The sequence below is a fragment of the Pteropus medius genome, unplaced genomic scaffold, assembly GCF_902729225.1.
Source record: "Pteropus medius unplaced genomic scaffold, Ma_sr-lr_union100, whole genome shotgun sequence".
Taxonomy (NCBI): Eukaryota; Metazoa; Chordata; class Mammalia; order Chiroptera; family Pteropodidae; genus Pteropus; species Pteropus medius.
Genome location: NW_024345479.1, coordinates 1284061 through 1296021, shown reverse-complemented (window position 1 = coordinate 1296021; position 11961 = coordinate 1284061). Strand labels below are relative to the sequence as shown.

Here is an 11961-nt window from a genome sequence, read left to right as displayed (position 1 = left end):
CTTTCTTCCTCTTTTTAATTTTCTTTTTGGACTTTAGACTTCATTTGCAAATAATTGGGTCAATTATATTCCTTAGATGGCGCATAATCATTTTTGTTCCTTGCAAGTTCCCTCTCTCATTTATTTTTTTCTTTATGTACTTATATATATAAATTGATTTAATTCCTGTTTTCCTTATGTCTCATTCTCCTCCTATGGGCAGCTGTTTTATTCTGCTTAATGCACATTCTCCAGCAAATATCCTGCAGAATTCATCTTCATCATTAGTTCTCCTGGGTCTCCAGCTTGCAGGCCCACACTACAGATCAGCAGATTTGGACTTGCCAGCCTCTATAACTACATGAGCCAATTCCTTCTAATTAATTAAGTAGTTAATTAATTATAAGTAAAAGTAAATAAGTATTGTCAAGATGTTCTGCAAGCACACACACACACACACACACACACACACATTCTATTGGTTCTATTTCTCTGGAGAACCAAATATAATACCCCATGGAAAAAAATCATCCCTTGTTACCCACCTGCTGTCCTAGTGGATAATAGACTCCCTTTAAAATCGGTGTTATCACAGAAATGCCACAGTGAACATCCTTACATGTGTCCCTCTGTGAGCCTGAGTGAGAACTTTTCAGGTTTCAGACCCACATCACTTTGCAGACCCAGAGACCCTTCATGAACAGGGAGGCCAGAGGTCCTTGAGGAAGGGCACTACACCATTGCTACAAGGACACCCTGTTAATCTTCCTCTATGCTTTCCCCCAGAGACCAACTGAACCATTTTTAAAATATTCGTATTCATTACTTACACACTAGAAATATAAAACTTGGTCAGAAGTTCCCTTAAACTAATTGTTTTTAAAACCGTCTCTTAGAATGTCAAAAACATAGCAAAAACACAAGTGCCAAAATTTTCTAGAGTTTTTAATTTTATTTAAATTGGTCATCAGCTGAATTGATCATTTAAACCAGTTTTCAGTGAATTAACCCTGAGCTATTCTCCATGGCTGAATCCTCGTGTTTATTTTAATCTATGGCTTCCCTGGACCATTTCTGTCTTTGGCTTCTCAAGCCTATTCACTATGGGAAACTGAGCCCACTCAACTCAAAGGAACTCTTGGTGGTTTAAAGGTTGGAAGCCAGAGAATCATTGTCCTTACTCCCTTCCTTCTTGAGCAGCTATAATTCAAGACATGAGCTGCTCTTGCAGACCAATACAGACCCAAGGTCATCTTGTTCAAATATGACCTGAAGGAAATCTACGAAGGGGAGAATCGAAAGGAGTTAAAGCACTCGTTTTGCTTAACCAGTCACATTTTAATTAGCGGTTTCCAGCAAAGAAGTCTTTTTAAAGACTGGGCAGCATCAGAAGAAAACTGGAAAGAAGGTTTTGCTGAAGTGAAATGCGTTGACATCAGGAAATGCAAGCTATAGTGTGGACCATGCTGAAAGTTCCTCCTCAATTAAGAAGGATCCCTTAGTGGCTGGACAAGTTTCCTCATCAGCATCTGGAGAGAATGTGGGGCTGGACTCAGAGTAACGTTAGCAAGCGGGAAGCATTTGTGCTCGGCTGGAGGCAGGCACCGCAGAGTGGCTATTCACTTGCAGACCTCAGAAGAGGTGTCAAGAGAGCTCCAGCAACCAAGTGTTGCCTTACGGAGCTGGATTCACGGCTGGGTTGACGGGAAGTCAGCAATCAGGTGCTGGCTTCGCAGAGATGTGGAGGAGTTGGTTGGAAGCAATTGGAGCCACCACTGGATGATTTGCCTAAACCTGTCACACAGCAGGCTGGTTGGCAGGAAGGGGATTTGCAGCTACTTCGATTGCAGGAAGTGGGTCCAACACAAGTGGGTTGGCCAGAAAGCATGGTGTCACGGGAAGCTGGTGTGCAAGAGCTCTTTACAGAACAAGAGGGCTGGCAGTTAGCCACTGGCTGGCAGATGAAGGATATGGAAGGAGCTGGTTGGCAGGGCAATGGCTGGCAAGGGGAGGACACACAGCAGGTAGGACTGCAAGGACTCAACATACAAGTCGACGGATGGCAGGGAACTGACGTGTAAGGAACTGATTGGCAAGTCTTGAAAATGTAGCAGACGGGTTGGTAATAAGTCGATTTGCAGGGCTGATTTTCACCGCTCGCAGGTTGACATGAACCTGCCTGGCAACACGGTGGCTGACATGGACTAGCTGCACAGACGGTTGATGGACAAGATGTTTCAAGATGGGAAGTTACCTCAGAGCAGGATGGCTGGCAGGACCCAGTGTCACAGCAGACCGATTGGCCACAAGCTGCCTGGCATGATCCGGACGCAAACACAGGTTCCTGGCAGGAGCTGGCTTCACAGAACTTTGGCTGACCACCAGTGGATTCCGAGCAGGGAGGCTGGCATGAGCTAACCAGATAAGCAGGCTGACCAGTGCTGGATTTGTAGTAGGCTGTGCAGGAGCTAATGGGTTGGCAAACAAAACCCACACAAGGAGTTGCTGGAAAGCAGGTAGGTTGACAAGGAGCAGGTTCACAGCCACTCGGGGCACTGCTGGATGGCTGACAGTTTTCTTCGCATGTGACCAATTGCCATGTTCTGCTCCGGCAGGAACTAGGCAAACAGATACCATTTCGGAAGTTGCCACGATTTGTACATATGGAGATGGTGGGCACAGCTGGAATGTCTGTGGCGTTTCCAGGACAACAGCTATCCACCATGGTGCTGGTGCTAACTTTTCTGAGAAGTTGCAAACTCTATACCTGAGTTTGAAAAACATCTAATGCACAGGGGCTTTTATAGTCCTTCACTAGGAGTGTCAGCACAGCATAGAGCATCTTTCCTTGTTATTGTTTCTAGTCACTTGCATACAAACATCTGATTAGCAGGCTTCAGGAGGCTGCAGATGTTGTCTGCACTTTTAAAACTTGTCTGTTGAGTGGGGAGTTTTCTTTGCTAAGTTTGGACTCCTCGATGCTTTACCTGGTCTGGGATGAGCTGTCTCTTTTACGGGTTGTTCTCCGGCCTCCCTGAAGCAGGCCTTTCCTGGCACTAACCTCTCATCAGGAGGCCCAGCCAAAGCAGACTGCTCCTCTACCAGGAATGCAGTTCTGCGCAATTCAATCAGGAAATGAAGCCCTAACCCAGTTAAGGGAGGACGATGTCGGAGATGGCGAACAGAAAATCAGGCAATGCCTCCCAAGGACATTCAGCAACTCTGCTTCTTTCTAGAACCTTCCTGTTGGCTTTCCTGAAACTCAACTTGGCTAGTACCAGTAACAATAGAAATGGCTTGCATTTATCACATACTTACTACGTACCAGTCTCTGACCACGCTTTTCATGAAATCTTTGCAATGACCCTTGTTAGTAGGTATCATTGTCACCACCGTGTTAGGTAGCAAAACTAGCTCAGAGAATTTAAATCATGTTCCCCAAATTATGCAAGTAATAAAGGGTAGAAATAAGATTTAAACCTATTCCGGGCTGAAATTAGCCACCTATTAGACCTCCCGACTTTGGAGGGGGCAAGGACAAGACTCTAACACCATGCCTGAAGGCTGATATCTGTACAGCAGTGCTCTGGTTCATGGGCAGGTGGCCCAGCCCCTGTGCTGGGGATCATCTGCCCACTCCCGTGACTGTAATCATCAGCTAGATCAAACTGGTGTGAGTACTAACCTCTACTTGTCAACACACCCAAAGAAAATCCTTTAATTTGGACATTAAAAACTGCCGAATGTTTCATTAAGAAAGGTTAAACTCATGCTATGAAGTCAACATATGAATTTTGTAAATATAAAAACACAACAACCAGAAGTGATATGAGGACATCGCTGCAAAGTGGTTTTAGTGTTGAATCGACCTCTTCCAAGAGGGATTTCTGAGGGGCTTTCCTCATTCTTCCCCTCTTCCTCAGAGCCGGCCCCGGTCCTGCTTCACCAGCAAACTTCAGCATCCCACACCGGTCCACATCCTGGCCTGATTCACACTGAAGGCACATGATAGAATGGAAAGACCATGGCTTTGAGAGCCAGACAGGGCTGGTCTCTCTGGATCTGCTACTAACTCACTCTGTTGGCCCTCTTAGCTCACGACCCCAGGGTTCAAAGTACCCAGAGTTCATCAACTGCATTGCTGTTGTTCAGGTTATTTTCGTTCTTCCTCTCTGCTTCACACTTATCGAATATTCTGTAAATTCTGGAAGGTACTTTTCAAAGTACCAGCCACAAAATGCCATCTCCTTATACCTTCCTTGCCCTCATCTTCAAAAGAAGAGAAATTTTTCTGATTGAATGATGCCTGGGAAACCCTCTCCAAAAATGCCCTTCCTCAACCATTGCTTTTTATGTCACAGCATCAGTCACTTCTTTAGCCCTTCATCCCATTGCTATTCATCGTGGCATCTTGCAAACTACAGGGAGCCCTGAACTATGTTTTATTCCTGAATGTCTACATCCCAAAGTTCTCATCTTCCAAGAGGAAATACTTTTGGCTTTACCAAATAGCTCAATCAAAATGTAACTTGAATATATTTTAAAAATCATGTCAACTTTGATCTGAAAAATATACCAATATCCTACATTCATATATACCACTTTTGTTGTTTCAAAGCAATTCATTTTTATACCCATTTTTTTCCTAATTCTTCTCTTGCTTCCCTTTCTCTTAAAGACACCTCTCAAGAGGTTGGCAAAAGGGTACAAACTTTCTGCTATATATATATATAAGATGAATAAGGTCTGAAGAGCTAATGGATAACATGGTGACTATAGTTGATAATACTGTATCGTATAATTGAAATTTGCCAAAAGAACTTAAACATTCTCACCAAAAAAAAAAAGATAAATATGTGAGGTGATGGATGTATTAATTAGATGAGAGAAATTCTTTTACAATATGTATATCAAATCATCATATATGTACTTTCAATATCTTACAATTTCCTTTGTCAATTATACTTCACTAAAGCTGAAAAAAAAAAAAAAGAAACCTCTCAATAGAGAGAATCTCATTTTGCCATGGTTTGAGGCATTAAGAACATCCTTTGTATCAGTAAGGGCTGTTGTGATCCCATTAAGAAATATGGTGATACATAAAAAACACAGGCTTTAAATGCAGATGGATAACAGACATATGAAAAGATGCTCAAGGTCGCTGACCATCAGATAAATGCAAATTAAAACCACAGTGAGATATCACCTCACCCTGTCAGAATGGCTATCATCCATAAATTAAAAAACAACAAGTGTTTAAAAAGATGTGGAGAAAAGAGAACACTCATACATTGTTGGGATAGCAAATTGGAAAACAGTATGGAGGTTTCTCAAAAAATTAAAAATGGATATACCTTTTGACCTAGCAATTGCACTTCTGGGTATTTATCCAAAGAAAACCAAAACAATAATTCGTAAAGATCTATGCACCGCAATATTCATGGCAGCACAATTTACAATAGCCAAGATATGGAAGCCACCTAAATGCCCATCGACGGATGATTGGATAAAGAAATTATGGTTCATATACACAAGGGAATATTACTCAGCCATTAAAAAAAATGAAATCCTACCATTTGCAATGACATGGATGGACCTAGAGGTTATTATGCTGAGTGAAATCAGTCACACAGAAAAAGATAAATGCCATATGATTTCACTTATATGCAGAATCTAAGGAACAAAAAGAGCACACTAATCAAAAACAGACTCACAAATATGGTAGACGATTTGGTGACAGACAGAGGGGAGGGAGGTTGGGGGGCTGGGAGAATGGGGTGAAAGGTTAAAGAAGTACAAATTAGTAGTTGATAGTTGGCCATGGGGATGGGGAGCACGGCATAGGGAATGCAGTTAGCATTAATATGATGACTAGGTGGAGAGCCAGGGGAGGGAGGGAGCAGTTGGGGGAATCGTTTTATGAACTATATAGATGTCTAACCAATTTACTGTATACTTGAAACTAATTTAAATAAATAAATTTTTTTAAAATGAGCTTTAGACAAAACTGTGTTTTAGTCATTTGTATGTTATTTACTAGATTTGTCTATGCTGAATTTTGTGTTTATCATTCCCTTGTGAATATATATAAAATATGTATTATATATAGTATGTATGATATAATGTATATATTTGTATATATATATACACATGGATATATACTCATACATATGTGGATATATGTATGTGTATGTTGTTTTGAACTTTAGATACATATGTGTTCTCTGAGGCTTGTTTATATCAATCCACATTACATGTTGCACGTAGCTACTGTCCAGTCCTTTTTCACTACAGCATGATATTCTATTGCGTGAACATACCATATTTTCTTATCTCTGTTAATGAGCACTTGGATTGTTTGTCTTTCATATTCATCATCCATAAAAGAGAAATTTTACCTCACAGATTGCTGTAACTTATTTGAAAGAATGAGTCCGCGCTCGACACAGAGATATAAAACCCTGACCCACACCTCTCTTGACTCTGGAAGGAAACAGAGATACATCCCAATAGCCTGATGAGACAGTAACTCCAGTTCCAGTGGCAGGATAAATTTCACTTTTGACTTTCTCCATCTGCCATTGTCTAACCCAGTGGTTCTCAAACCACTTTTGCACGCATGAACACACCCAGAGGATTTTGATAATGTCTGGAGATATTTCTGGTCATCACAACAGGGGATGCTACTGGCATCTAGTTGGTAGAGGCCAGGGATGCTGCTTAGCATCCTACAGTGCACAGGATGGCCCCACAGCACAGAATGATCCAGCCCAAAACGTCAATAGTGCCAAAGTTGAAAAGCCCTGGTCTATTCTCTCCTGTGCTTAGAATAAATAGCCCAACCTGTACCTTGCAGACAAGAGATGGCCCTTTATTCCGTGCACTAAGTGTAAGAGATGATCACTTTGAAGAGATGCCATCCTTAGAGATTATAAGAGGATATGTATAGAGTTTATGCAAAAAAAAATGTGTCTTATGGGGACTAGGAGAACATAAACAAAGCTCTTGTACAGGACATCCAGTTACCTCTCTTATCGTAAATATGAACCCTCCCCCGCCGACACACACACACTTATTTTCATCCCACTGTGGACCCCAGAGCCACCGGCTACCTCTCCAGTCTCCTTATATCCAAGAGCATGCTCTTCCATGCAGGTCTCCACATCAAGGTCAGAGGGACGTTCCAAACCCAGTGCCCTTCATGTCACTTCCCTGAACTATAGCCCTACAATGCCTTCCTGTCAGCCCTGCACCAAACCCAAATGCCTCTGTCCAGCAAACAAGGCCCTGCAAGGGTAGGTCACCACCTACTCATCTGACCTCGGAGCTCACCACTCCTCTAAGCACATGTCTGCTCAAGCTTCGCCTAGTGAACAGTGTGCTCACAGGCCCCATTCATCCGTACGTGTTTCCTCTGCTTGGGAAGCTCTTCCTTCCTGGTTTCTACTTTTGCTGCAAGACAAGTCTTCAGTATCACAGTCCCCAAGAATCTTTCCTCGGTTTCCCCGCTCCCCATGCCCTGCTGAGTTCACAATGCCCTGTGCTCACCTTTCTCCCAGTACTTAGCACGATGGAGTATAATTAATTGTATGTCTGTTTCTCCAACAGAAATGAGCTCCTCTGAGAGCAGGGACTGAGACTTTTGTCTTCTCATACCTAGTGCTTAACACAGTCCCTGGCCCTAGCAGCTATCTAAAAGGCTCGTTTGATGGGTGAATGGATGAATGGAGGAATGGAGCTGCTGTCAAAGATGAAGCAAGTCAGCTGGTGAGAATGTGGCACTGACAAAGGAGCAATGAAAACAGCGTGTCACTTCAACTTAGGCACATTTATTGGATAGCAAGGGAGCACACTCATGAGGACAGAAAAAATTTATGTCGGGAAAGAGACTTGAGATGATGTGGTAAAACAGCTCTTGTCAGCTTGATGGCAGCAGCAGAAAGGAACCCAGAATGCCCCCCTCTCTGCCCAGGAGGCCTACATTTGGACATTTCTGATGCATTCTTGGAAACATAAGCAGATGGCAAATAATGGTGCAGAAAGGAAAAGATTCTAGCTAAGGTATGATAAGCTTCGCGGAGGGCAGTCAAGTTTTCTCTCTAGTCGAAGGTTAGCTTTACAGGAATTGGTGGGTTGAGGTCAGTTCAGCAGTTAGCAGGCTTGGTGGCATCCAGCTGGCTGGCTGTGGCCACATGGGTGGTTGGGCTAGTGGGTCTGGCCTCAGGGGGCTGGCAGGAACTGGCATTTGAAACTTCTGCCTTGCAGGGCATGGAGTCAGCACAATCCAGTTGGCTGGAAGTGGACTGCTTGCAATCTCGTTTACAGGAGTCGGCACGAGGTGGGCGGGAGCACACCGGGCGGTAGGAGAGAGAAGTGACACAAGCCGGGCGGCGCAGGATGGAGTAACAAGGGCGGTAGCAGGCAGGACGGTAGGAGATGGACGTCACATATGGCTGCCTATAGGTGAGTGGTCCAGAGTAGATTGGGCGGCAAATTGGACGGTAGGAAACCGAAGTCGTACAAGGCCGTTTGCAGGAGCTGGGTATGTAGAAAGTCCGAGGACAAGTTGGCTGGCAGATGGCAGATGCAGAAGACCCTGGGCGGCAGCAAACAGGTTGGCAGGAGGTAGCTGGGCAAGCAATAGGCTCACAGCAAATGGACTGACAGCGCTTGACTAGGTAGCAGGCGGGTTGGCATGGACGAGGCACACAGACACTTGGTGAGCAGGGGCTGGGCTCTGAGCATATGGGTTGGCAGATGCTGGAGACGCAACAAGAGGGCTGTTGGCAGGTGCTAGAGACACAACAAGAAGGCTCTTGGCAAGTGCTGGAGACACAAGGTGGTTCGCAAGGGCTCTGAACACAGCAAACAGAACGAAGGCAGACAGGCCCACAGACCAGAGCCACACAGGTAGGCTGGCAGACGCTGGGCCCGGAGCAAGATGGCTCACAAGGACTGGAGTCACAGCAAACAGACTGGCAGCTATTGGCCACAGAGCAGACGGATGGACAGCAGCTAGGCGTGGGGCACACCGGCTGACAGCAAGCGGGCTCACAGGCCACTGGTTGGCAGGAACTAGGCACGGTGCAGACAGCTTGACAGCAGCTGGGCTCACAGATGACTGGCTGGCAGCGGCTGGGTTTGCAGACGATGGGCTGGCAGGGAGTGGGCACACAAAGGACTGGTTGGCAGGAAGTGGCCTCGCAGCACACAGGTTGGGCACAGCTGCTCACAGAGCAAGAAGGATCACAAATGATGGCCTCGCGGCACACGGGTTGGGCACAGCTGCTCACAGAGCAGGAGGGCTCACAAATGGCAACCTCGCCTTTTCTGAGTTAGACACAGCTGCTCACAGAGCAGGAGGGCTCACAAACCGTCAACCTCACAACACCTCGGGTTGGGCACAGCTGCTTACAGAGCTAGAGGGCTCACAAATGGTGGCCTCGCAGCACACAGGTTGGGCACAGCTGCTCACGGGACAGGAGGGCTGACAGCACTGTGGACCACAGCTAGATGATCCGCAGCTATCTTGAAGAGTCACCAGTTGCCACGTCTGGCTCCGGCAGGAACTGGGCAAGCAGACAGGTGCTCCGCAGCTCACCTCGGTAGAGCAGAGAGAGATGGCTGGCACAGAGGGGCATTTTCTAGAACAGCAGTTTCCAGACATGATGGAGATGCTCTGCTCCTTTGTAAGTGCTGTGAGGATGCTACCTGACTGGGGCAGCTATCTGAGGCCCTCGCTTTTATATCCCTTCACAAGCACGTGCTGTTTTGAGCTCCTGTGTCTTTTCCTCATCATTGTTTGGGCCAGTTTTCAGAGGAACATCTTATTATGCCAAGGTTTGTTGACCTGAAGTTGTTTATCTACCCATAAAGAAGCTGTGTTGTTTGTTGACTTGCTAAATTTGGAATCCTTGGAGCTACAGGTCATCTTGGAATAAGCATCATCACCACCAAGCTAAATGACCTGTGTTTCTGAGCATCTCGACCAGGGGAAGAAGGAGTGAACTTATAATTTATCCATCTGCTAATCCTCTGTACCAGGCCCTGGGCTGGACGCATGGGATGCCCATGAATAAGACATACTCACTCATTCTTGTGGATATCACTCTCTGGTGGGCAGACACGCATGCCGACACACTCACTGCAATAATAAACTCAGTAGACATGCAGGGATTAGTAGTGAGGAGTAGTGAGGAGCTCTGTGGGAGAGAGGGTATCTGGGCTGGATTTTAAATGACTGAGGTTTATAGCAATGATATTATTTAAAACTATCAGCAATCCTATGAGATGGGATTCCTCTTCCCCCAGTACAGATAAAGAAAAGGAAACGGGATTGGAATCAAAAAGTTTGTCACTTGCTAAAGTTCTCAGCTCTGCCCTAATCTAGAGCTGTTCTTCCTTCTCACCATCCTGGACAGAAATTTCTCAGGAGTCCTTGTCAAAGCCACATGTCACAGGCTTAGCCCACAATGCTATCCTGCATCCTGTTCTATGATCCTCCCTGCCCAGCACTACTGGCTCTCCGATGCCAGGAAAGCACTTGACCTAGCATCTCTGCTTCTCTTCCCTCTTTGCCTTCCACTCACCCACTGCCTCAGGCATTCAGTAGACCCCCCAGAGTCCTTCTTACCTTTAGTAATCTTTTTAAATTAGATTTATTGGGATAACATTGATAATTAACATTATGTAAATTTAAGGTGTACAACTTTATGACATCTGTATTTAATAGCTCCTGAAAGAAAGATACCTCCGAGACTCAAAGGGTAAAGAGAAAAGACAAGGTGTCTTTCACTAAGACATCGTGAACAACAGCAAAGAACGCAAAGCTTTCTCAAAGCATTGTGTCAGTGTTACTTCTTAAGTCAGACGTAAGATGAGAAACAAATCCTAGGTTTCTAAACACTAAGATCTGACGTCCTTGTTCACCAAGGCTTTACCGTGCCTCCACCATGTGCTCTCAACATCAATGCAAAAGGCTAGCTCTCCTTTGGAAAAGCTGAACCGTTCATCATCCTTCTCTTCATTCATTAATTTATGCAATCATTCGCTCAATTTTTCTTTTATTCATCCATTCAACTTATCCAACATTGAGTTCTGTGTGAGGGATACAAAATAAATGAGTTGCAATTCCAGCCATAAGGAGCCCAAGTTTAGAAGAGAGACAGGTACGTACGTAGCAATTGTGATACAGTAGACATACAGGTGCTACAATACATGGATGCACAGGGTGTTCTAGGGATACCCTGGAAAACCGCAAACACGGTTTTTGGGAAGTTAGGGAAAGCTTCTCAAAAGCATGATACATTTGGGGAATAGCAGATGGTTCTATAGCCAGGATGAAAAGTACAAGGGGACAGGTAGGGACAATGATGGGACTAGAGGGGTGACTAGGCACTCAATCATGAAAGGCCTATGAACCACAATAATGACTTGAATGTTATGCTGACATTTGGGATTTTTAAGCAGGGGGTGTAACTTGACCAGGTTTGCCCTTTGGATTGGAGAAGGAGGGAAAGTCTAGAAGTGGAAGACTATTAGGGATGTGAGACAATTACCTGAAAACTTCATGGTAACAACCTGCATTGGGCAGTGGCCTCGGGACTGGAATGATATGAGGTGTTTTTAAAAAGCAGAATCCACAGGACTCAGTAGTTGAAAGTGGAAGTTTAGGAACAGGGAGTGCCATCCTTTGAAATGTGGCTCTCAGGCAATAGAGAAAGAGGAGCTTAAGACAGCTCTGCAGAGGGTAAGTCAGAGAAGAAGCCCCCAAGACCCTGATCCCCACCTTTTCAGGTCCTCTCCTCTCCATCCACCTTCTCTTCCTCAGCTAAACCAGCAATGAAATTCCGGATGGAGATGGTCCCCCTCCCCCCAAAATCCCTCATAAACCCTCTCAGCTGAGGAACTTGCATAGCATCATTTGTTATGCTAGAATGTCATCTCCTCAAAGAGGAGCTGCTGTTTTAACTAAGTAGCCCA

The 11961-nt window shown here is 44.9% G+C and overlaps 2 protein-coding genes across 2 annotated transcripts; both read right to left on the bottom strand.

Moving 5' to 3' along the window:
- Positions 1-1696: 1696 nt before the first annotated feature.
- Positions 1697-2704, bottom strand: KRTAP29-1 (keratin associated like protein 29-1). Its single transcript, XM_039873789.1, has one exon. It carries the CDS (start codon positions 2702-2704, stop codon positions 1697-1699), a length of 1008 nt encoding a protein of 335 aa, XP_039729723.1.
- Positions 2705-8123: 5419 nt separating this feature from the next.
- On the bottom strand, positions 8124-9646 carry KRTAP16-1 (keratin associated protein 16-1). Its single transcript, XM_039873811.1, is given in 2 exon segments — positions 8124-9368; positions 9371-9646. Coding segments are annotated over 2 exon segments (1521 nt in total).
- Positions 9647-11961: the final 2315 nt, after the last annotated feature.